At 42.7% G+C, this 27,149-nt stretch overlaps 1 protein-coding gene and 1 non-coding gene across 2 annotated transcripts in view; both read right to left on the bottom strand.

The window, feature by feature from the left end:
- Nucleotides 1-604: 604 nt before the first annotated feature.
- The window catches only part of LOC126151976 (dehydrogenase/reductase SDR family member 11-like), a 78,300-nt gene continuing 51,755 nt past the window's right edge, over nucleotides 605-27,149 (bottom strand). Inside the window, exons 4-6 of the mRNA XM_049915976.1 lie at nucleotides 16,580-16,709; nucleotides 12,105-12,146; nucleotides 605-646 (exon numbers count right to left, since the gene is read on the bottom strand). Of these exons, the coding sequence (XP_049771933.1) occupies nucleotides 605-646; nucleotides 12,105-12,146; nucleotides 16,580-16,709 (214 nt within the window). The remainder of the gene's footprint in view (nucleotides 647-12,104; nucleotides 12,147-16,579; nucleotides 16,710-27,149) is intronic.
- Trnat-ugu (transfer RNA threonine (anticodon UGU)) lies at nucleotides 26,981-27,055 on the bottom strand. The gene has a single exon. It is a non-coding gene; the product is annotated as a tRNA-Thr (tRNA).

Genomic DNA, 27,149 nt, shown 5'->3' with positions numbered 1-27,149 from the left:
TCAATATATGTGTACGTGTCAGTAATTTGTGCATTTTATCTGCATTTGCAGGAGACGTTCCATCTCAGATAGTAGCCACGTTTTGGCACGTTATGCAAAATATTAGCTGTGAATTGTTACCCTACCGACACTGACGTGAACCCAGCTAATCATCGGAAACTAGAACCAGCTGTTCAAAAATCTGATCTGTCGTCTTACAAATAATCCAACAATTAACGTTTTTAGGGTTGTTGGTGAACAAGCTGTCAGCCCTATCGTAGGCCTTACCTCAGAAAGGAAGAAAGTCCAGTAGATTGTATTCGACGGATGAAATAAATTCATCGATTACCTGCGAAATTTTTCCTTGGAAGAAGACTAAATTTTGTACGTTACCTCTTACAGCATTCAAAATCCATACCATAAACGATGATCCAGAAATGTAGTATTATTTTGAATGCTTAACTGAAAGTTTGGTTGTGTACAAAAAGATGACGCACACTATTTAACAAAAGGATGTTTATTCTTTAAAGCATTTCCGCTAATACAACTGTAACATAGCATTATAATTCTCACCCTAGCACAGCTACACAAACGTTATCAGATGGCAGCAGGACCTTGCTTTATCTTAGAACGGAGTGCCAGTTGGTAATACAATTATATCGTGCACCTGCAACAGGAATTGAGAATGGTGTTAAGAGCTTGCAGATGATTAATAATTACACCTTTCTATTCGTTTACAGAACAGATTGCCCTTCTGACATGAGGCGTCGCCTCACTGCCAGTCTCACAAAATGCGAACATAACACAGAAGTTATTAGGAAACATTGCATGACAGTCATAGTTTTTTTTAATTTTTCTCTCTGTCAGTAAAATCCACTCACGAAGACATTTTTCCCCCCACGTGTTTTCTCGTAATCGGGTGTATTCACAATCCCACGCTCTTAGTAGCCCTTCGTCCATAGAAAATTACTTACCTTACAGACGAATCATTGTACGAACAATGCATAGCCACAAGCAGAAATGTTGTTGCATAGAGTATGGACGACAGAGAGTTTTCGAAGACTATTACAATCAAACAGAAAGGACAAAAATTTGTCTGGTACCGCCGAGTATTACAGTGGCTAAGTAGTCGGCTACCAGGTCATCATGCCGAATAGATGGTTTCCAACATACACCACGATATTTGGTAATAGTTTTCCGTCCTATGCACCTCCATATTCACAAAGATATTACTCTAATTGCGACTAACGCCTAACAACGCTCCAAGGAAGAGCGGTTCGGCTGTCTTAAGGCACGAGACAATTTCAGACATTGAAGGTCTCACAAAAGACAGACACAGAAATGAGATTTTTCACAATGGTAGTCTACGATTTGCAGATGCAGACACTTGTACGAATTCCGTTATGCTGTAACACATTAAGTTCATCCTCTTTCTCTAGTTTTCCGTGTGGCGGTGATACTATCTTCTGGGAGCGATGGAACAGATAGATATGCACGGAGAGCATTTTGAAAGCTGAAGAAGCCTCTAAAACCCCCTGAACCGAAAGAATGTGGTATGCGAGAGTGGGCTGTCTTCATTCCCTAAGACTACCTCGAAATATTTAAGCACAGCGGATAAGAACTTAGTCCCCCCCAGGCAGGGGGACCAACATTTGATCACGGTTTTAAGGGAGATGACTAACATCTGAACACGATTTTAAGGGAGGTTCAAGCGAGATTTAGTGGCAATAAATTTCATCTGCATAGCTGCACCACATTTTCTTGGAACCGGTGACAATCGAGATCTAAATATTTAAAAACTGAAACACTTCGCTTGTATTTACTGTGTTGTGTCATACAGTATCATATTTTGGAGTAATTCCACAAACAAAGAGAAAGTCTTTAGAGGACAAAACTGTGTAACAATACTCTTGGTGTAAGTTCAAGAACAGTATCTATTCAAAGAACTGGATATAGTCACTACTGCTTCTGAGTATATTTATTCCTTAACGACGTTTGCTGTAAGTAATATGTTCGTTTTTCCAACCAACAGCTCAGCACACAGTAACAGTACTAGGAATAAAAACAATCGACATAATGACTTGACATAACTTATTTTGATCCCAAAAGGGGTCCAATATTCAGGAACACATACTTTTAGATGTTGCCAGCCCCTATTAACAGCTTAGTTTGAGACAAACCAATTTTTGATCACAGTTTGGAAATATTTTTTTGGTGGCCATCTCCTTCCACCCCACAGAAGAATTACCTAACAGAAACTGTTAGACCAATTTAGGTAAACATTCCCATTAGATTTAGTTAATTTTTACATTATTTGGTTCCTATAGTCGACTTTTTTGGTAGTTTTGTGAATGACCAATATATTAAAAGTGCATATTTATCTTTCCTTCTGACGTTGTATTAATTCTGTAAACATTATAAGTTTCAATTTTAACCTACGGTGCGTATCTTGACAGCTTCCTGACTAAAGATCAGTAAAATGAGTATTACACTCAAGTATTTTAAATATGTTTGTTATATTTTCTGACATATTGCACACCAAGCAGAATCCTCCCATTTTCGGATCTATGGAATGAAAAATCAGTCTAACGTAAACGAAAGCCTTACTTTTTGATAGCGTATAAATACACAAATACAATCACAATAAAAACTTTTAATGCACTTGTATATTATGTACACACCACAAGTACTTATTTCCAGAACATGTCTTATTTACACAGCAGCTGCTGATCGTTGAGAGAGGATCGCATTCCTGGATTGGCAGTTCTGACTCAGAAACAAGACGATGAAAGTATTTGCGCTGGGATCCAGTTACTCTAGTTAGAACCCTTCCTACGCCTTAACTATTATACAATTTCTACCTCCCAGCATTATCAAATTTTCATTCTGCTTCACGTGTTCAATCAGTTTCTTCATTTACTAAAGCTTTCCCCCGTATCGTTAGCTTGTATTGTGATCATGCATACTTGAACAGTGCGACTGTGCATCAACTTCCTTTCAATCTGGAGACGGGTAATAATGTCGTCACTCGGTTTCTTGAAGTATCTTGCTTCGTTACCTAACTTCCTGTTCATTTATTGATGCTGTTGTTGCTATCACATAAACACCTGACCTGAATTCTCTGTCTTCCATTCATTTTTTAAATTTCTACTGAATTTAATCCCATTTTCTCAATCACACTTCAGTTTTTGCAGTTTTCCAGCAATATTCAGACCTCTAAAAAACCAGTATTAGGTTCGCAGAACATTACCCACACCCGTTCTTCTCTTGGTAATGCCGTCTAAAACAGTTCCCACTAAGAAATTGAGCGGGAGAATAATTTACCCACTTTTTTTTGGCAAAATACACTCCTGGAAATTGAAATAAGAACACCTTGAATTCATTGTCCCAGGAAGGGGAAACTTTGTTGACACATTCCTGGGGTCAGATACATCACATGATCACACTGACAGAACCACAGGTACATAGACACAGGCAACAGAGCATGCACAATGTCGGCACTAGTACAGTGTATAACCACCTTTCGCAGCAATGCAGGCTGCTATTCTCCCATGGAGACGATCGTAGAGATGCTGGATCTCCACACTGGCCTTCCACACTGTTCATCACATTTTCCTCCAGTTCTGGTGTCTAAGCATTTCGGGTACGTCCTTCACGATTTCCTGCTTCCTGAAACAACGCTCTCTCAGACAAACGGCGAAAAACTGTTGCAAATATTGAATGCTGTGGTTGTTGTCGGAGGGGATAGGTCCCCTGATACAACCTTTCTGTCCGCCGCCCGTTGTCATTTGCCTTTCCGTAAGTAAAGACCATGTCGGCAAGCTCTCTATTCGAATACGGTACCACTGCGTACAACGCTGTATCACATCCACTACAAGGTGAGTCAGCAAAAGAAGTGAATCTGACACAATATTACCGATTATTATGGGAGGAGAAGGCGCTAGGGCACGACGTATGAGGAACAATACAGTCCTCTAGGAGGAAACCATACGTACTGTAACTGTGGCTGCATGGTACAGCGTGTTTTAGACCGCAGTCTCTGTAACAAACTATGACTGAGTAAAGTACGTTCATTAGACCTTTTTTGTTCCGTAACCTCTCATCGATCAATCCCTAGAGTTTTTACATGGAGTAAATAATCACCATGTTCAGGTAAATGATCTAACCGACACCTTGACCAGCTATATGTGGCTGTTTTCTGATGATGCTATGGTGTAGGGGTAACCTGTGGTCATTGGATGAATGGAGAAAAAACACACGATCACTTAGACATAATTTCTAGGTCGTGTGATGAATGGCAACTTGCTCTAAATTTAGAAAAATGGAAATGAATGCAGATGAGTAGGGAAATCACCTTCGTGATGTTCGGAAACAACATCGGTAGCGTGCTGCTTTTCACAGCCACGTAGATTATGTACATAGGTGTACCACTGGAACGCTATTTGAAAACGGAACGAGCAATACGGGTGGGAGTAGGGAAGGCGAATGGTCTGCTTTGGTTTGTTGGGGGCGGTTTAGAAAAGTGTGGTTCATCTGTAAAGGACACCGCGTATAGAACACTAATGCGGCCCATTCTTTTGTGCTATTGGAGTGTTTGGGCTTATTATTCGGTCGGATTAAAGGAAGACATCGAAGCACTTCAGGGACGAGCCGCTAGATTAGACCAACATGCGAGTATTCCGAAAAAGCCTCGTGAACACAAATAGGAACCCCTGGAAAGAAGACGAAGTTCTTTTCGCGAAACATTATCGAGAAAATTCAGAGAACCGGCATCTGAAGCTGAATGCTGAACGATTCTACTGCTACCAACGTATATTTCGCACAAGGACCACAGAGATAAGAGAAATTTATTTATTTCTTTGTTGCTTGTTTAGCCTGATCATATGAAGGCTTTAAGTCCATCTCTTACGTCTGCCCAGAAAAAACACATACCGAAGACTTCACAGAGAAGTTCACAATGATAATAGATATAATAATATTAACAATGATAATAGTAATAATAGCAGTAGTTGACACAAATAATAATAATAACAAAAATAATAATGATAATACTGAATGAGATAAGGAATTATATAAGTTATTTTAGTACATTTGACTCTATGATTAAAGTTATCACGAGAGAAAAGGATGTAGATGAAGGATAAGATTGAAAGTGACGTTAGACGATAGGGAACAATAAAATACAAATAGAGAATGCTGTGAAGAGGGGGAGGGGAGGGAGTTGTTGGGTAGAGGAAATTTGCGAGACTGAAGCTGCGGATGTGAGTATGGGATAGATGGCCATAGTGATAGAAGGTGAGCCATTAGCTGTCTTTTGAAGATTGGAAAGGATTTGGTATGTCTGATATTTTGTGGAAGATTGTTCCGGAGTCGGGTTCCTGATAAGCAGATAGTAGTCTAAAAGTTGACGGTAAATAAGAGAGAGTGCAGTGATATAGAAGACGATGGAGTAAGCATATGCTATGATATTCTTTATGCTTATTGGCACGTAGCCATGATAACTGTTTGTAGACAGGGGTGATAAGGCCGAAAAAGTGAATGTTACAAATGTATTGCACACAAGCATTCATCTCTACCTCTAACCTGTGTGAGCTTTTGTATGAACGTTCTTGAGAATAACATCAACGTAGTCGAGTATAAGGAGTATAAATGACTCCACAAGCTTACTTTTAAGCCAGAAAAGAAACACTTTTTTATGTTTTGTAGTGAGTGACGTGACGCTGGTACCTTACAGACTGCAATTGTGTGTTCTGTCCAGTCTAGGTAATGGTCCAGAATTATTCCCAAGTTCCATGCAAAAGAAGAAAATATTTCTTTGCCATTTATGATTAGTGGTCAAAGAGATTCTCTGTATTGAGATGTAATGAGTCTTTTATGAGTTACTAAGATTCCTGTGTTTTAGATGGATTAGTTTCAAACATAATTTCTGCGCCCAATCTGACAAGGCAAGTAAATCAGCATTTACATGCTGGCTAGCTGTGTAGAAGTCTGTTCGATTTTCACTAGCTATAGCTGGAGATTATCAGTGTTAAAGCGATATTTACAGCGGAAGAGAACAGTTGAGATGTCATTAAGGTATAACGAAAATAACAGTGACCCTAAACCTGATCCTTGAGGGGCTCCTGATACTACATTCCTCCATTGTGACACTTCTGTTCTAATAATTATTCATTGCCGGAGGGATGTCAGGTATGAGTGGAGCCATTCTACAGCACTTGAAGAAAGGTTTAGGTTTTTGAGTTTAGCAGGTAAAATGCCAAACTTTGCTGAAATCTAAAAAGCTCATAATAGGCGTCTGCTCTTGCTGAGGCATAAAGATACTCGTTTTTCCCTCGCTCTACTTGCGAAGGGAACAGGAAAAGAAATGGCTGTTAGTGGTACATGGTAGCCTACGCCATGCACCATACAGTGGCTTGTAGAGTATGTATGTAGATGTAGGTAAGCTAGCAGCTTAATGGGATCTTTTCTCTGCTCTGCGTTCTAAAGATCCTGGCGCGTGGAAACTTCACAAATCATCGTTCCCTAAAACGGAACTAGGCCCGGCATTGGCCACATTGGCCAGAACAACTTTAGGTTGTGCAAGAACGAGGGGACGTTCAGAGTTTTTCAGGCTCACTTCCTTCGTGAAGGACCAACTACGGAAGCAGATGCTTGTAAATGGTATTAAAAATGACTGTTTGGTTCAGTGACCGTTTATAGATTGAAGTTGAACTAAATAAGCCCTCGGTCACAATTTTTAGTCTTTTTTACCAGGTGTCAACACTTCTAAGAGTGTCTTCATCAGAATTTAAATATTTAAAGTGGCCTATACCATAATTACAAATTTTATGGGAAAAGAAAATTTTCATATAAAAGTGTAAGTACTGACTAACAGTACAAGAAAGAGACAGTAGTTATATATCAAGTATAAAATAAATAACAAGCCAGAAGGGCTTTAGTTACAATTTTTTTTTTAAAAGAATGCATCAAAGGCGAGCCACTGTGGGCTGGTCATACCTACAAAGCCACAGGTAGCAACAGACTGTGGTGCCCGCGTAGGCAAGTGCGGGCAGGTGAATATTACACCAAGGGTGTCATCTAGTAGCTGTAAATATATGTAGGCTACTTAACATTTAAAATACAGACAGCTGAATGTTAAAATGAAAAGTGTTTAGTACATGAACTCACAGGCATTGTTTTATATGAGAACAGCAGACATGGTAACTTTTTGCTTATGTAAAAGCATAGAAACACAGTTTGAAACTGATTAACAGTACAAAAAGAAGCTGTGCTTACACGTCATGCACAAAATAAATATTAAGCGAAAAAGTTTTAGTCACAATTTTAAAGTAAAATGCGTGGAAAGCGAGCCACTACAGGCTGCTCGCATATTTCGAGCTACAGGTAGCATCAGCCCCCAAAACGTCGGTCTCGATTTAAAATTCACAAACCTAACCATCCGATACGGCCGATATCTAATACACTCCTGGAAATTTAAATAAGAACACCGTGAATTCATTGTCCCAGGAAGGGGAAACTTTATTGACACATTCCTGGGGTCAGATACATCACATGATCACACTGACAGAACCACAGGCACATAGACACAGGCAACAGAGCATGCACAATGTCGGCACTAGTACAGTGTATATCCACCTTTCGCAGCAATGCAGGCTGCTATTCTCCCATGGAGACGATCGTAGAGATGCTGGATGTAGTCCTGTGGAACGGCTTGCCATGCCACTTCCACCTGGCGCCTCAGTTGGACCAGCGTTCGTGCTGGACGTGCAGACCGCGTGAGACGACGCTTCATCCAGTCCCAAACATGCTCAATGGGGGACAGATCCGGAGATCTTGCTGGCCAGGGTAGTTGACTTACACCTTCTAGAGCACGTTGGGTGGCACGGGATACATGCGTACGTGCATTGTCCTGTTGGAACAGCAAGTTCCCTTGCCGGTCTAGGAATGGTAGAACGATGGGTTCGATGACGGTTTGGATGTACCGTGCACTATTCAGTGTCCCCTCGACGATCACCAGTGGTGTACGGCCAGTGTAGGAGATCGCTCCCCACACCATGATGCCGGGTGTTGGCCCTGTGTGCCTCGGTCGTATGCAGTCCTGATTGTGGCGCTCACCTGCACGGCGCCAAACACGCATACGACCATCATTGGCACCAAGGCAGAAGCGACTCTCATCGCTGAAGACGACACGTCTCCATTCGGCCCTCCATTCACGCCTGTCGCGACACCACTGGAGGCGGGCTGCACGATGTTGGGGCGTGAGCGGAAGACGGCCTAACGGTGTGCGGGACCGTAGCCCAGCTTCATGGAGACGGTTGCGAATGGTCCTCGCCGATACCCCAGGAGCAACAGTGTCCCTAATTTGCTGGGAAGTGGCGGTGCGGTCCCCTACGGCACTGCGTAGGATCCTACGGTCTTGGCGTGCATCCGTGCGTCGCTGCGGTCCGGTCCCAGGTCGACGGGCACGTGCACCTTCCGCCGACCACTGGCGACAACATCGATGTACTGTGGAGACCTCACGCCCCACGTGTTGAGCAATTCGGCGGTACGTCCACCCGGCCTCCCGCATGCCCACTATACGCCCTCGCTCAAAGTCCGTCAACTGCACATACGGTTCACGTCCACGCTGTCGCGGCATGCTACCAGTGTTAAAGACTGCGATGGAGCTCCGTATGCCACGGCAAACTGGCTGACACTGACGGCGGCGGTGCACAAATGCTGCGCAGCTAGCGCCATTCGACGGCCAACACCGCGGTTCCTGGTGTGTCCGCTGTGCCGTGCGTGTGATCATTGCTTGTACAGCCCTCTCGCAGTGTCCGGAGCAAGTATGGTGGTTCTGACACACCGGTGTCAATGTGTTCTTTTTTCCATTTCCAGGAGTGTATTATGAATAGCGCGTACCATGATTTGGCCAAATTTCTGCATGGAAATCTGAAAAAATTATTATTTTTCGAGAACAATTATTCCATTCCCAATAGTCATGCCTTAGTCCATAAAATAAAAGATTTATAAAGCAGTTCAGACACCATGTTGTTTTCATTAGACATCAAAAATCTTAGTGTAACGTCCCTGTACAAGAAACGCTTACAATCGTGGAAAAAATTTAAGTCATTTCAAAAAAGATGTTTCAGATGAACAAATCACTGACTTCACTAATCCCATCACAGTTGTAGTCAAATACAACTATTTTGAATTTAATGAACAATTGTACCAGCAACCCGACGATCTCGCTATGGGGAATCCCTTAGCTAGTATTCTTGCCGATATTTTCATCAACCAACTCTCTAGAAGAAAAGTTTTTCAACTGTTTTTCAGCTACAGCACAAGGCGTTCTCTCCTATTTAAGATACGTTGATGATATTTTAGTCATCTACAAGGGACCTGCTGATGGCATTGACCGAATTTTCAATCTGTTCAATGAACTTCATGAGGAAAACGAGGCACACCAATTAAACTTTCTTGACTTGACGCTTACAGTGGAAGAAAATAAAATGTCATTCAGTATTTTTCATAAAGAAACATACACTGATCAGATCATACCTGCGTCTTCTATACATACACAGTCTCATAAAACCGTTTTCTTTTACTCTGCTACTCACGGAGCTACTTCTATTCCACTTTCGAAACCAAAATGCAATGATGAAATCAATTTACTCAAAACGATAGCAGTTAATAACGAATACGAACCCGGAATAGTAGATGACATTCTTAAAAAGAAAACTGTTAAAGGAGTTACTACGCTCGGCACTTCTATCATTGAATGTAACCCAAAAAAATATTTTTCTATTCCTTTCTTGAGACCCATCTCCTATCAGATTCAACGCCTTCTTTGTAATAAATACAACTACAATGTTGCCTTTTCTACCAATAAAAATCTGAAAAAAATCTTCATTCATAATTTAAAATCGACTCGTTCCCCTTTGGAAAGTTCTGGTGTCTATAAGATTTTCTGCGACACCTGCTCTTCATACTACATAGGACAAACAGGACGTGCCTTTACAGTCAGATACAAAGAACATCTTTTAATAAAAACTGCCACTAGCACCGAAAACCCGTCTTTTGCCGACCACCTTATGACTACAGGTCACGCGTTTAAAGCTATTCACGTCAACATTTTGCACACGAAGAAGAAAGGGCGTAGGCTAGATATTCTCCAAGAATTAGAAATTTTTAAACACCTTTCTCGAAATGATAGCCTCATTCTCAATGAACGTCTGCGGTTATGTAATAAAAATTTATTCAACGGTATAAGGCCGTTACTTGACATTTAATTCAGGGGTTCCTCGTGCAGTTACCGAAATGTTTTTTCCATCTATGTCAACTCATAATTTTTCATTTATTAAATGGTTTATTGGATGTATTTTGTACAGTTTTCTACAGGCTGTGTCATTCAGCCCTTTTTGTACTTTCTATAATGATTTCATACTTTAAACTGTACTTCTAAGCGCTGGTGTAGACAAAATGTTACTGTATCTGCCGCTGTTAAACAAAATATTGCCTTTTACAAAAATCTGAAGAAAATCTTCATTCATAATTTAAAATCGACTCGTTCCCCTTTGGAAAGTTCTGATGTCTATAATATAAGATTTTCTGCGACACCTGCTCTTCATAATACATAGGACAAACAGGACGTGCTTTTACAGTCAGATACAAAGAACATCTTTTAAGAAAAACTGCCATTAGCACCGAAAACTCGTCTTTTGCCGACCACCTTATGACTACAGGTCGCACGTTTAAAGCTATTCACGTCAACATTTTGCACACGGAGAAGAATGGGCGTAGACTATATATTCTCGATGAATTAGAAATTTTTAAACATCTTTCCGAAATGATAGCCTCATTCTCAATGAACGTCTGCGGCTATGTAATAAAAATTTATTCAACGGTATAAGGCCGTTACTTGACATTTAATTCAGGGGTTCCTCGTGCAGTTACCGAAATGTTTTTCTATCTATGTCAACTCATAATTTTTCATTTATTAAATGGTTTATTGGATGTATTTTGTACAGTTTTCTACGGGCTGTGTCATTCAGCCCTTTTTGTACTTTCTATAATGATTTCATACTTTAAACTGTACTTCTAAGCGCTGGTGTAGACAAAATGTTACTTTATCTGCCGCTGTTAAACAAAATATTGCCTTTTACATCATGTACTGAATAATGTTCATCATAATATTCGTCTGTCTATATTGGAATGTTAAGTAGCCTACTTATATTTACGGCTACTAGATGACACCCTTGGTGTAATATTCACCTGCCCGCACTTGCCTATGCGGGCACCACAGCCTGTTGCTACCTGTGGCGTTATTGGTATGAGCAGCCCACAGTGTCTCGCCTTTCATGCATTATTTTTTTTTTAAATTTGTGACTAAAGCCGTTCTGGCTTGTTATTTATTTTATACGTGACATGTAAGTACTGTGTCTTTCTTGTACTGTTAGTCAGTACTTACAGTTTTTTATAAAAAACTTTTCTTTTTCCCATAAATTTGTAATTATGTTATTGGCCACTTTAAATATTTAAATTCTGATTAAGATACGCTTAGGAGTGTTGAAACCTAATCAAAAAGACTACAAATTGCGACCGAGGGCTTATTTACTTCAACTTTGTAAATAGTCATCTATGGTACAGTATGTGGTTGGAAACATGTGAATCACCTTCGCTGCATAATGTGATTGTTTGCTAGCTCACTACCTACAGCGAGTGCAACTACGGTTATGTTGCTTGGTTTATACTCGAGTGTGTTGTACGAGGGAGGAAACGTGAATCCTCAGACCGACAGAATAAACCCACAATTCCCGCCGTTAAAATATTTCATGTTCCGCCTACTGCTTTGATGAGCCCTGTCTCCTAAGTCGTACCAAGTGATACCACATTCATGTAGGGTGTGGGACTAATTTAGAGTAGCCGAGTTGCTAGGAAAATTATTTTAGAGTAAAATTGTCAGTTTACACGGAATGAACCCAAAATTCCACTCTATCGACTCTATAGCGCATGTTACACACCTGAACGCGAGGATGCTGGGACAACATATACAGAACAGCTCCTGCTACGTCTTCTGATTCCAAGGAAGGTATATCGTTCAATTTGGAGAAAAAATCGTTTCCCTTTGGAGCAGCAGCCGCTACGTTTGTTATTCCCTCAGTTAGCACTAAACCTGGAGAAACTTCCTGTAAGAAAACATGTGTTGCAATAAAAAGTAAGTAGAATCACAGAAATGAAATTTTGGAAAATACGCACGCAAGCAAGTACACACATACACCCACACACGCACGCACACACACACACACACACACACACACACACACACACACACACACACACACACACACAGACATGCCTGTGCTCATACATGTTTATACACAGAAAGAGTAACACTACAAACTAACTCATCAGTACGTTGACAGTTCAAAGTAATCACAATCATCATTCTCTCTGTATCCAATCAGCTATCAGTGAGTGTAGTTACTACTGAGCGTGTAATAAGGTAGTGTATGTGGGGAAGCAAATGAGGCTTCCTCACAGCTACCATCTGTTTACACACAACTGACTACTCTGTCAGCCGTCCATGCCGAGATTCTAGCAATGACATCACAGCCCATTTTATATTCATTTTAGAGGCGCTAAATAAAGCTTGTGCAGTAAATACAACGGGGTCATTGCACGAAGCGCACCAAGAAAGCAGTTTTCGCCAAGTTTCTTCAAAACTGAGCATGTACTTTTCGAGATATTGGTGTTTTTATCGATATGTCCATGGCTGCTAGAAAACAGCGTTATAAAGCAGTAATTCAAGAGCAATGTATATGTCACATACAGCAAGCATTCCCCATGCCAACTTAGAAATATTCACAATTCCTTAATTAATGACGCAACTAAGTATAGCACAACTTGTTCAGATTAACTGCCCTCCATTTTAAGTCCTCCATGTGGTGTCACCGCCAGACACCACACTTGCTAGGTGGTAGCCTTTAAATCGGCCGCGGTCCGTTAGTATACGTCGGACGGACCCGCGTGTCGCCACTATCAGTGATTGCAGACCGAGCGCCGCCACACGGCAGGTCTAGAGAGACTTCTTAGCACTCGCCCCAGTTGTACAGCCGACTTTGCTAGCGATGGTTCACTGACAAAATACGCTCTCATTTGCCGAGACGATAGTTAGCATAGCCTTCAGCTACGTCATTTGCTACGACCTAGCAAGGCGCCATTACCAGTTACTATTGATACTGAATCATGTACAGTCAAGAGCGACGCTCATCATTAATGGATTAAAGTTAAGTATTCCACCAGCTACGTCCGTTTTTCTAAAGTCTAATTTCCTTGTCCTGTTCCAGACCTCACGCCAGCCTGCGTGAGCTAAAACGCGTGCCTTTCGGCTTCCTCTAGTACCAGTTGTTGGCTCTCCTGCCAACCCACAACACTCAGTGTATACAGGCTGTTGCAATATGATACCGATAAAATTTTTGGGGTTGTACAGGGTGTTGTGAGGAACAAATTGAGGATAGAAACCCGTGCCCAGAAACGTCTTCCAACGAACGTACAGAGTGTTGAGGTTATAGGCGTTGGCGCCTGCCACTAGACTACGCCTTCAGCAGCAAACGCTTACGGACGATAGGCGGAACGTCTCGTAATACCACGATCGGAGTGGAGAAGATGGAACTAACTGCTGCGTACACGGGTGTTGTCTCCTACGAATACGGTGCTCCGTTGCCTGACTGGTTGTGGTGGCATCCAGTTTTGTGGGTGGGAGGGGGCATGGAGTTTGTGCTGTTAAACAGAATTTTTGTGGTACTTCTGATTTACTGCCTACCCGACTGGTCGCGTTAGTGCAGGTATGGCACCTTAATCATGGGACACATGCGTCGGCAAAATTGGGATAGGCAGCCACACTCTGAGGTCTGCTGTGGCAAAACGACATGACTTGAAAGTAGCATGAACCAGAAGCCATCTCTGGATCCTGTCAGCAGTGGCAGCAGATGATGTGTGTTATCAGGCTGTGCAGGACATGCCATTGGGTCCTGTTTACATCATGGAGTTATTGGCTGTGAGAGATAGCCACCAAAAAGTGGAACCTGGACAGACTGCACAGGCAGGTGATAGCAGGTGGATATAGTGGTAGCCATAAGGAGTGGAAGCTGCCACAGCAACTTGAGAGAGTACTGGGTGGGTGGGGGGAGGGGGGCTGTGGCCAGACGATAAGCCTTCAGTTCCATGCCAGGCCTAACAAGGCGGATCTGCTATGCTCATCTTTGTCATTAGCATAGCTGGCCAAAGGGTTGGCCATAGTCGTCAGATGAGGGCACTGCAGTGGTGGAGTGGCAGTGAATTTACGACAGCAAACAAGACGGACCCTGGAGAAATAGGCAGTACAGTGGAGTAAGAAAGACTGGTGGAAGAAGGAGAGCAGTGGGACTGCAGAGGTTAACAGGCGATGTGGCCAGCTGTCATTTTGACATTTGGCTGGGGTAGCAAACGGTGTTCCCTCTGTACATTCAGAAAATACTGAAGGTGGTACTCAGGGATGAACTGCAGAAGAGAGGTCCCATTACGACGATTGTAAAGCAGTGCACCCCTTGAGTGTGCCCACAATTGTATGTGTGCTGTAATTAATGTGTGACGAGGATTTGAACTGCCAAGACACAGTGATGTCATGTTGCTCCTACGTTGACAGAACAGCCTTAGACGGTGGTACTTGAATTGAGAAGCTACATCGAAGCTCTGGTGTACTCTGATTGTGCTGCAATTGTAATTAAATCGAAAAGGCACGGAGAGACTATGGTGTATCTAATTGTGGGCACCGCAGGGGAGTGGAGTGACAGTGAATTTACACTAGCAAACGAGACGGATCCTGGAGAAACAGGCAGTGCGGTGGAGTCAGAGAGACTGGTGGAAGAAGGATAGCATTGGGACTGCAGCAGATAACACTCGATTTGGCCAGCTGTTATTTTGACACTTGGCAAACGGAGTTTCTATCACCATTTTAAGTTTGATTGTACGTTAGCTTATTCTGTCGGTGTACACTGTCCTATTCATCTGTGTCGTCGCCCTGTGTGTGAGGAATGCAGTTGGGTGTTGTTGTAACTTTTGCTAAACTAGCGTTGTTGTGCAATAATATTTCCGTTGCCCCTACACAGCTACTTTCTGTTGGCTGGAGCTGTATTTCTTATGAATGATATGCATACATGTATCTTAACTACTGCTGTATATATTTAGTACCCCTTTTAAACTGTTATTATTTTATCACTTTAGGGAAATTACATTCCGTAAGTATTGTGTCATTTGAAGCTATTGATTCGTAGATGGGGTGCTAATATCAACTTTCTTATTTATGCATGTACTCTGGCGTCGTAAATTGTCATTATCAAAACAAAACATTTATTCAGAAACCCATGGTAACATAACATTCAGCCAAACACAACTCCCACGAAAATCCTGTACTGCACAATAAATTCATCACATGATGTGAAAACCTTAATCGCACTATCCAGTCTCATAGAACAACTTTGGAATGGTCATGCAGAGGTTACCTTTGTAAGACGGATGGCATTCACGTCGCATGGAGCACACAGCGATGATAAATGGCACCATAGTTCGTTGTATGTGTAGTTCATTTGCTGAAGGTTACAAAAAATCCGCAAGAGTGATATTTTACTTCTAGTAAACTTATCTAGAATGTTTTTTACGTAAGGTGCTCGGCAGCTTGTAGAAAGTTTAAATAAGTCATATTAATCATTAATTGTTTGACATAAGTTGTTTGTTGGTAGTAGTTTATTTAACAGAACTAGTTTCTTTAATGATAACACACGTCTATGTTCTTCTAACACAGCTAATACAAATCCTGTAATGTATAACAAAATAATTTTCGCATTTGCAGCAGTTAGCAACGGTAACTGTGTAAATATTAGTAAAAATATCCTTATGCTGATTACACATATTTACATATAAATCCCAAAATACATTATTACATGAATTCTACTAAATACTGTCATTGGCATACGCTAGAGAGCATTAGTATACTGGAAATCGCTTTACAAAGAACTGAAAAATCACATGTGCATGAAACACTACTATGTAAACTATAAGTAACACATTATTAGAAATATGTGTCTTTTGTCTAGTAGAGACACCGTTGATGGTGGGCAACGCCTGAAACTACTCCTGTTAAACAAACTACTACCTACAAGCAGCTTATGTCAAAAAATTAACAGTTAATATTACGTATTTGAAACAAATTGATCTAGTTTTTATATGGTTAACATAAACAGCATACAATCACTGATTCTTCATGCAGAACTGTGTTCCCTTGTACAATTAACCATGTGTCATGTGTCTTATACTTTCGCAAGGTACGTTCTATACCACATTTTCGTTTTTTGATAGTAGTTTGAGTTTTTCTTTGTTTTATGAGAACCAGCGTACTTTTAGGAGATAGGTATATGCTACATTGCTAAGGATAGCTGGAGTGTGAGTAGGTGAAAAAAATTTGTGTCACGAAAACTGAAAAAGACAAAAGTACTCCTAACAATAGTGATATGGAAATATAATTGACATGAGAACGATTGACATACACCTGCTAGCCATGTACCACATATAATGGATAACTTACCCCAACTCGTATCTTGCTACCCTTGCTCACGAGATCCTTTCTCAGCCCTTCGAGCAGGACTTTTACGGCGTGCTTGCTGGCAGCATACATCGCCTTACCATCTGTAAGCTGCAGTGTGTGTCCTGCAACACTGAAAATTAGGAAACAGATTGCAACATTAGATACTGGTTGCAACTTCGCAGGTGAATAGGAAGTCAGTATGTGCAGCATTACTTTGGATGATTAATCTCAACAAATAGTTTAACAGTGAAACACAAATGTGATATTTTTCTGCCTATTTTTATAGTGTGCTACTTCTTCATATATCTTCCCCATCTTTCTTGCTGTTCCTTTGATTTTCCTACTGTTCCTTTGATTTTCCTACTTTCCTCAAACTGAAGAAGCACATCATTCAGTGGTGGTGATTTGCGAAACTGTGTTTAGATTTATCTAGGCAATGTCAATAAACTCCACAGTCATAGTAATTCATACGACTGACCGGGAAAAATTACGTGAACTTAGCTTCAATGTTTGCCACACATTTCAACAAACACTCTCGTACGCAACCTTGCACCATACTCTGAATGATCATGTAACGATGTAACATTGTTGTTGTTGTGGTCTTCAGTCCTGAGACTCGTTTGATGCAGCTCTCCATGCTACTCTATCCTGTGCAAGCCTCTTCATCTCCCAGTACCTACTGCAACCTACATCCTTCTGAATCTGCTTAGTGTATTCATCTCTTGGTCTCCCCCTACGATTTTTACCCTCCCCGCTGCCCTTCAATACTAAATTGGTGATCCCTTGATGCCTCAGAACATGTCCTACCAGCCGATCCCTTCTTCTGGTCAAGTTGTGCCACAAACTTCTCTTCTCCCCAATCCTATTCAATACTTCATTAGTTATGTGATCTACCCATATAATCTTCAGCATTCTTCTGTAGCACCACATTTCGAAAGCTTCTATTCTCCTCTTGTCCAAACTATTTACCGTCCATGTTTCACTTCCATACATGGCTACACTCCATACAAATACTTTCAGAAATGACTTCCTGACACTTAAATTTATTCTCGATGTTAACAAATTTTTCTTCTTCAGAAACGCTTTCCTTGCCATTGCCAGTCTACATTTTATATCCTCTCTACTTCGACCATCATCAGTTATTTTGCTCCCCAAATAGCAAAACTCCTTTACTACTTTAAGTGTCTCATTTCCTAATCTAATACTCTCAACATCACCCGACTTAATTCGACTACATTCCATTACCATCGTTTTGCTTTTGTTGATGTTCATCTTATATCCTCCCTTCAAGACACTGTCCATTCCGTTCAACTGCTCTTCCAAGTCCTTTGCTGTCTCTGACAGAATTACAATGTCATCGGCGAACCACAAAGTTTTTATTTCTTCTTCATGGATTTTAATACCTACTCCGAATTTTTCTTTTGTTTCCTTTACTGCTTGCTCAATATACAGATTGAATAACATCGGGGAGAGGCTACAACCCTGTCTTACTCCCTTCCCAACCACTGCTTCCCTTTCATGTCCCTCGACTCTTATAACTGCCATCTGGTTTCTGTACAAATTGTAAATAGCCTTTCGCTCCCTGTATTTTACCCCTGCCACCTTTAGAATTTGAAAGAGAGTGTTCCAATCAACATTGTCAAAAGCTTTCTCTAAGTCTACAAATGCTAGAAACGTAGGTTTGCCTTTCCTTAATCTTTCTTCTAAGATAAGTCGTAAGGTCAGTATTGCCTCACGTGTTCCAGTATTTCTACGGAATCCAAACTGATCTTCCCCGAGGTCGGCTTCTACTAGTTTTTCCATTCGTCTGTAAAGAATTCGTGTTAGTTTTTTGCAGCTGTGGCTTATTAAACTGATTGTTCGGTAATTTTCACATCTGTCAACACCTGCTTTCTTTGGGATTGGGATTATTATATTCTTCTTGAAGTCTGAGGGTATCTCGCCTGTTTCATACATCTTGCTCACCAGATGGTAGAGTTTTGTCAGGACTGGCTCTCCCAAGGCCGTCAGTAGTTCCAATAGAATGTTGTCTACTCCGGGGGCCTTGTTTCGACTCAGGTCTTTCAGTGCTCTGTCAAACTCTTCACGCAGGTAACATTAGCTTTGCTTATTGTTGGGCCAAATGTTTCAACAGGAGTAAATACGACACAGTGTTAGTACTGGAGCAAAGTTTCCTGTAATGTTATATTCGTGAAAGATGTGCTCGGTCTTCTTGCGGCATTAAATTAGAGCAGAAAATTGAGCTTTCTGTTATTACCTGTATCACCTTCATCAGGAGTAACAGGCTACTGACGTGCCAAGAAGACTGACAGCATTCCTTCTCAAGATTGTCGCACAGATGACAAAATGGTAGATATCGAAATAGACGACAGAGGGATAGAGAAACAATTAAAATCGCTCAAAAGAGGAAAGGCCTCTGGACCTGATGGGATACCAGTTCGATTTTACACAGAGTACGCGAAGGAACTTGCCCCCCTTCTTGCAGCGGTGTACCGTAGGTCTCTAGAAGAGCGTAGCGTTCCAAAGGATTGGAAAGGGCACAGGTCATCCCCGTTTTCAAGAAGGGACGTCGAACAGATGTGCAGAATTATAGACCTATATCTCTAACGTCGATCAGTTGTAGAATTTTGGAACACGTATTGTGTTCGAGTATAATGACTTTTCTGGAGACTAGAAATCTACTCTGTAGGAATCAGCATGGGTTTCGAAAGAGACGGTCATGTGAAACCCAGCTCGCGCTATTCGTCCACGAGACTCAGAGGGCCATAGACACGGGTTCACAGGTAGATGCCGTGTTTCTTGACTTCCGCAAGGCGTTCGATATAGTTCCCCACAGTCGTTTAATGAACAAAGTAAGAGCATATGGACTATCAGACCAATTGTGTGATTGGATTGAGGAGTTCCTATATAACAGGATGCAGCATGTCATTCTCAATGGAGAGAAGTCTTCCGAAGTAAGAGTGTTTTCAGGTGTGCCGCAGGGGAGTGTCATAGGACCGTTGCTATTCACAATATACATAAATGACCTGGTGGATGACATCGGAAGTTCACTGAGGCTTTTTGCAGATGATGCTGTGGTGTATCGAGAGGTTGTAACAATGGAAAATTATACTGAAATGCAGGAGGATCTGATCGAATTGACGCATGGTGCAGGGAATGGCAACTGAATCTCAATGTAGACAAGTGTAATGTGTTGCGAATACATAGAAAGATAGATCCTTTATCATTTAGCTACAAAATAGCAGGTCAGCAACTGGAAGGAGTTAATACCATAAATTATCTGGGAGTACGCATTAGGAGTGATTTAAGATGGAATGATCATATTATGTTGATCGTCGGTAAAGCAGATGCCAGACAGATTCATTGGAAGAATCCTAAGGAAATGCAATCCGAAAACAAAGGAAGTAGGTTACAGTACGCTTGTTCGCCCACTGCTTGAATACTGCTCAGCAGTGTGGGATCCGTACCAGATAGGGTTGATAGAAGATATACAGAAGATCCAACGGAGAGCAGCGCGCTTCGTTACAGGATCATTTAGTAATCGCGAAAGCGTTACGGAGATGATAGATAAACTCCAGTGGAAGACTCTGCAGGAGAGACGCTCAGTAGCTCAGTACGGGCTTTTGTTAAAGTTTCGAGAACATACCTTCATCGAAGAGTCAAGCAGTATATTGCTCCCTCCTACGTATATCTCGCGAAGAGACCATGAGGATAAAATCAGAGAGATTAGAGCCCACACAGAGGCATACCGACAATCCTTCTTTCCACGAACAATACGAGACTGGAATAGAAGGGAGAACCGATAGAGGTACTCAAGGTACCCTCCGCCACACATCGTCAGGTGGCTTGCGGAGTATGGATGTAGATGTAGATGTAGATTTTCTCACAGCATAGTTACCACTATTACTGGTATGGTTACTCCCTCTCTCATTCAGCATGCTGATCGGAGGACATGTGAGGGGTATCTCTACTGCTATTACTGGACTTGGTGGTATCGTCCCTACTAAGAATCCACACAACACTGATTATAACAAATCCACATATTCTACATTAGTATTTATAACTAGTAGTGATTCAGATTTTTTTTCTGTGCTACTGGAGAATTGGCTGCGTAGACGATACACGATAAAGTGCATCACATAGTTAATATTAATGGTTTTCCACACTGATAATTGTTTAAATCCCTTAGGACCAATAACAAAAAAACGTGTGGTGGAGAAGTGATTCAGGATCTTAAGGAAAGGAAAGCGATGGGTTGTAATTAAATTCCGTCTGAGGCTCGAAGATCTCAGGAAATGCTATAATTGTAATTACAAACCTGATCAACAAAATACATAACATCGGTATCGGACTCTAAGATCTCCTTAAGACCACAGTGGTTCCCTTACCAAAGAAAAGCAACACCAGTCAATGTAAAGATTATAGGATAATTAATGTTATATGCCACTTTACCAAGGTTGTGACCAGAATAGTGCTGAGACGAATAGAAAACAAGCTAGAGGAGAATATAGGAGGAGATCAGTTAGAATTTGCACAGTTCCGTCACATTAATGTGACTGCTGCCTATATTCGATGTCAACGTGCAATAATCACTCACATGACTTAAATGGCAGCACCAATAGTGGGGGAGGGGGGGGATACATAAATCATGTTCAGGGGATGTGGAAAGGAGTGCAGTCATTCTCGTAATGTGGAAACGGAGCGATTTATCCGACGATCAAAAGGGCGTAATCACTGGCTTTTGGGCGAAGAGTGGAAATACTTCCGAAAAAGTCTGTAAACCGTTCGCGACCGCCGTGATTAAAGTATATTCAAGCTCATAAATTAAGGTAATGCTGATACATTGTGAAACAACGCTCTGGTGGGCGGTTTGGGGGTTTCAATCACCTCGGTGTATGGCCATTAGGTGCATTTGACCTGCGGTCGTCGCACGGTGGCGCAGGAGCAGGCCACATACGCAGAGGTGTGTTGGTGCATGTCAGAGTACTGAGCAGCGAGTAAGTGTGCAGACGATTTGAGACGTGCTGATGGTGACTGTGTGTTGAAAATGGCTCAAAGAACAAATATTGATGACGTTATGAGGGGCAGAATACTAGGGCGACTGGTGGTTGATCACAGCAGGTCGTAGCACGGGCCCTCTGTGTGCCAGAAAGTGTGATCTCAAGAATATGACAACGATTCCAACAGACAGGAAACGTGTCCAGGCGCTACAGTACGGGACGTGCACAGTGTACAACACCACAAGAAGACCGATATGTCACTATCAGTGCCTGCAGACGGCCACAGCGTACTGAAGGTAGCCTTGCTCGTGACCTTACCACAGCCACTGGAACAGTTGCCTCCAGACACAGTCTACAGACGACTGAATAGACATGCTTTAGTCGCCCGGAAACCTGCAAGGTGCATTCCACCCACCCCTGGTCGCAGAAGAGCCCGTCACGCCTGGTGTCAAGAACACAGTACATGGTCATTGTAACAGTGGACGAGTTCAGGTATAGTCCGAACAGTGATTCTCGCCGGATTTTCATCTGGCGTGAACCAGGAAACAGATACCAACCCCTTAATGTCCTTGAAAGGGACCTGTATGGAGAACGTCGTTTGATGTTGTGGGGTGGAATTATGATAGCTGCACGTACACCCCTGCATGTCTTTGACAGAAGAACCGTAACAGGTCAGGTGTATCGGGACGTCATTTTGCACCAGTATGTCCGCCTTTTCAGGGGTTCAGTTGGGCCCACCTGCCTCCTGATGGATGATAACACGCGGCCCCACCGAGCTGCCATCGTGGAGGAGTACCTTGAAACAGAAGATATCAGGCGAATGGAGTGGCCAGCCTGTTCTCCAGACCTAAAACCCATCGAGCTCGTCTGGAATGCTCTCGGTCGACGTATCCCTGCACGTCTTCACACCTCTAGGACACTGCAGGAGCTCCGACAGGCACTGGTGCAAGAATGGGAAGCTATACCCCAGCAGATGCTCGACCACCTGATCCAGAGTATGGCAACTAGTTGTGGGGCCTGTGTACGTGTGCATGGTGATCATATCCCAGACTGATGTCGGGGTACATGCGCAGGAAACACTGGCGTTTTGTAGCACATGTGTTTCGGGACGGTTTTCTCAACTTGTGACCAATACCGTGGACTTACAGATCTGTGTCGTGTGTGTTCCCTATGTGGCTATGCTATTAGCGCCTTTTGTGTAGTGTCACGTTGTGTGGCACCACATTCTGCAATTATCCTTAATTTATGAGCATGAGTGTATATCGTGCATAGCATAATGCACTACCTTAAAACGGTGCCGAGCCAACTGTGATGTACCGCGGGCCATAAATGACAGGGGTGAACAACAGCTGTGCAGAAGTGTACGAACGAGTGCTGAGTAACTGACGAGCCAGATGAAACTGGAGGCTACCATCAGCGTCACCTCAATGACCGCACGGTGAACGTCGCTGCGTATGGGCCTCCACAGCGGGTTCCTGGCTTATGCACCCCTGCTGACTGCTGTTCATCCGCGACAAAGGATGGAATTTTCACGCCAATACGGCAATTGGGCGTCTACTTAGTGGCGACTGGCGGCCTTTTCAGACGAATCATCTACAGGGCTATTACAAATGATTGAAGCGATTTCATAAATTCACTGTAGCTCCATTCATTGACATATGGTCACGACACACTACAGATACGTAGAAAAACTCATAAAGTTTTGTTCGGCTGAAGCCGCACTCCAGGTTTCTGCCGCCAGAGCGCTCGAGAGCGCAGTGAGACAAAATGGCGACAGGAGCCGAGAAAGCGTATGTCGTGCTTGAAATGCACTCCCATCAGTCATAACAGTGCAACGACACTTCAGGACGAAGTTCAACAAAGATCCACCAAGTGACACCCGATGACAGTCAAACGCTTTGAATTTTCGGCGCGGTTGCAACAGCTCATGGAAGAGGATGTGTTCAGTGCGAAACTTGTTTTCAGTGATGAAGCAACAGTGATGAAGTGAACAGACACAATGTGCGAATCTGGGCGGTAGAGAATCCTCACGCATTCGTGCAGCAAATTTGCAATTCACCAAAAGTTAACGTGTTTTGTGCAATCTCACGGTTTAAAGTTTACGGCCCCTTTTTCTTCTGCGAAAAAAACGTTACAGGACACGTGTATCTGGACATGCTGGAAAATTAGCTCATGCCACAACTGGAGACCGACAGTGCCGACTTCATCTTTCAACAGGATGGTGCTCCACCGCACTTCCATCATGATGTTCGGCATTTCTTAAACAGGAGATTGGAAAACCGATGGATCGGTCGTGGTGGAGATCATGATCAGCAATTCATGTCATGGCCTCCACGCTCTCCCGACTTAACCCCATGCGATTTCTTTCTGTGGGGTTATGTGAAAGATTCAGTGTTTAAACCTCCTCTACCAAGAAACGTGCCAGAACTGCGAGCTCGCATCAACGATGCTTTCGAACTCATTGATGGGGACATGCTGCGCCGAGTGTGGGAGGAATTTGATTATCGGCTTTATGTCTGCCGAATCACTTAAGGGGCACATATCGAACATTTGTGAGTGCCTAAAAAAACTTTTTGAGTTTTAGTATGTGTGTGCAAAGCATTGTGAAAATATCTCAAATAATAAAGTTATTGTAGAGCTGTGAAATCGCTTCAGTCATTTGTAATAACCCTGTATTATGTTCCACTCGAACGAAACTTATGAACGCAAAGATCCTGCAACAATCGTCGGAAGGGACAGGCCGGAGGAGGGAGCGTTTGGTCTGGAGAATGTTTTCGTGGTGTTCCCTGGGTAATCTTGTCATTCTGGAGGGCACGATGGGTCAACACACATATGCATCTATCCTTGGGAACCATGTACACCCGTACAAGCAGTGTGTTTTTCTTCGGCACAATGGCATCTACCAGCAGGACAATGCAACATGTCACACGGCTCACAGTGTATGAACGTGGTTCGAAGAGCAGTAGGATGAGTTTACCACGCTCCGCTGGCCACCCAATTCTCAGGGATTAAGCCATGCGAGAATCTGTGGGCTCGAGAATATGTGGGACCACCCTGTTCGTGCTGTTCGCACCATGGACCCTCAATTGAGAAATATAGGCAACTGGTCACGGCACTGCAGTCGGTATGCCGCCACGTCCCTGTCGGTACCTTCCAGAGCCTCACCGATCTCTTCCTTCATCTACATCTACATCATACTACTCAAGCCACCTAATGGCGTGTGGCGGAGGGTACTTTCGGTACCACTATCTGATCCCTCCATCCGTTATCCACTCGCGAATAGTGCGTGGGAAGAATGGTTGTCGGTAAGCCTCTGTATTGGCTCTCATTTCTCGAATTTTCTCCTCGTCGTCAATACGCAAGATGTATGTGGGGGGGAAGTAATATGTTTGTTTGTACGGCCATCCTGCGCAGCAAGCATATAAATACTTGTTTCCTAATTAAAACTGCCTTTTCCTGCTGCTAGTTGCTTTATTTAGCGAAGACGCCAGTACACTTCGTGGTTTTTTTTTTTTGTAAAAAAAAGTAATTACTGACAATTTGCTGATCTGTGTTTCCTCACATCTGGTCTGGAGGTCACACTACCACTTTTATCGCTGCCATATAATCATATCTTTGTGTTCTCGCCTTCCACACACTATTCATCATGTTTGTCATTCTGTTTTGTTGTGGACAAATGTTCTTTTGAAACTTCCTGGCAGATTAAAACTGTGTGCCGGATTGAGACTCGAACTCGGGACCTTTGCCTTTCGCGGGCAAGTGCTCTGCCACTGAACTACCCAAGCACGACTCACGCCCCGTCCTCACAGCTTTACTTCCTCCAGTACCTCGTCACCTACTTTCCAAACTTCACAGAAGCTCTTCTGCGAAACTTGCAGAACTAGCACTCCTGAAAGAAAGGATATTGCGGAGACATGGCTTAGCCACAGCCTCGGGGATGTTTCGAGAATGAGATTTTCACTCTGCAGCGGAGTGTGCGCTGATACGAAACTTCCTGGCAGATTAAAACTGTGTGCCGGACCGAGACTCGAACTCGGGACCTTTGCCTTTCGCGGGCAAGTGCTCTTTTGTCACTCGATACAACTATTTCGTTGTACATTGTTTTTCACTCATGCATGAACCCCTCCACAGAAACCTCCACAGAATACTGAAAAGTCAAATCAGCTGTCACCAAAGTTTCCAACGACTCGCTAACAGCAAGTACACCCTTCCCCCTCCCCCCCCCCCTCCCAAAAAAAATACAAACAAACAAACTCGTCGGCTCTATCCCCCTCTCTCTCTCACTCATGCACACATACGGTATAAACATCATAAATATAAGTTAGCCTCGAACATATACTTCGGTAGGTTGGCAACAAATAGGTAAACATACCAAAATAGATTAAACACGTAATGGAGTCGCAATATTTACGTTGTGAAAAACAGTGTACGACGAAATAGTTGTATCGAGTGCCAAAAGAACAATAGTCCACCACAAAAAAGAGTGAGAAACATGATGAACAGTGTGTGAAAGGCGAGAGCACAAAGATGTGATTATATGGCAATGATAAAAGTGGTAGTGCGACCTCCAGACCAGGTGTGAGAAAACGCAGATCAGCAAATTGTAAGTAATTGTTTTTTTTACAAACAGATCGTGAAGTGAATTGTTTAATAATCTGAAACTAATAAAACTGTATCGTTACAGATCCCACTGATGATGCCTTGGAAAAGGAGAAGACAGTTTTATTTACAAAACGAGTAATATGTAGTTTGACTCCTCCTGAAAAGTGATGTCCCGAAATTTCAATAGTAAATCTCTCAGTGGTGCACAACGTCTCTCTTGTAACGTCTGCCAGTAGAGTTTGTTTGGTATCTCTGTCGCCAGCTAAACGATCCCGTGACGAAACACACCGCTCTTCATTGGATCTTCTCTATCTCCTCTATCAGCCCTATCAGATAGAGATCCCAGATAGATGAACAAGACTCAAGAATCGGGCGAACAAGCGCCTTAGAAGCCACTTCTTTCGTGGATGAGTTACAGTTCCTTAAGATTCTTCCGATGAATCTGAGTCTTGTGTCTGCTTTTCCCACTATCTATTTCATACGGTCATTCCACTTAAGGTCGCTCTGGATAGTTACGCCTAGATACTTCACTGCACACGCTGTCTCCAGCTGTTTGTCATCAATAGTGTAGCTGTACAGTAGTGGATTTCTGTTCCTGTGTATGCGCAATATGTTGCATTTATTTACGTTCAGGGTCAACTGTCAGAGTCTGAACCATTCATCAATTCTCTTCAGGTCATTATGCAAATTTTTACTATCTTCTGGCGCTGCTACTATGGTATATGAAATGTTAATTAAATGGACACCCTAGCTGCAGACAGGTGCTGATGTACCTCATCGGGGACATGTTGAAAATGTGTGCCCCGACCGGGACTCGAACCCGGGATCTCCTGCTTACATGGCAGACGCTCTATCCATCTGAGCCACCGAGGGCTAGCACGCTCCCCGTGAGACGCACATTCCCAAAATGTCCACACCACTAAATTCGTAATGCGCCTAATAGATGTTTGCCCATCATTACTCGTGGC

The sequence above is a fragment of the Schistocerca cancellata genome, chromosome 2, assembly GCF_023864275.1.
Source record: "Schistocerca cancellata isolate TAMUIC-IGC-003103 chromosome 2, iqSchCanc2.1, whole genome shotgun sequence".
Taxonomy (NCBI): domain Eukaryota; kingdom Metazoa; phylum Arthropoda; class Insecta; order Orthoptera; family Acrididae; genus Schistocerca; species Schistocerca cancellata.
This window is presented reverse-complemented; position numbering and strand designations above follow the sequence as displayed.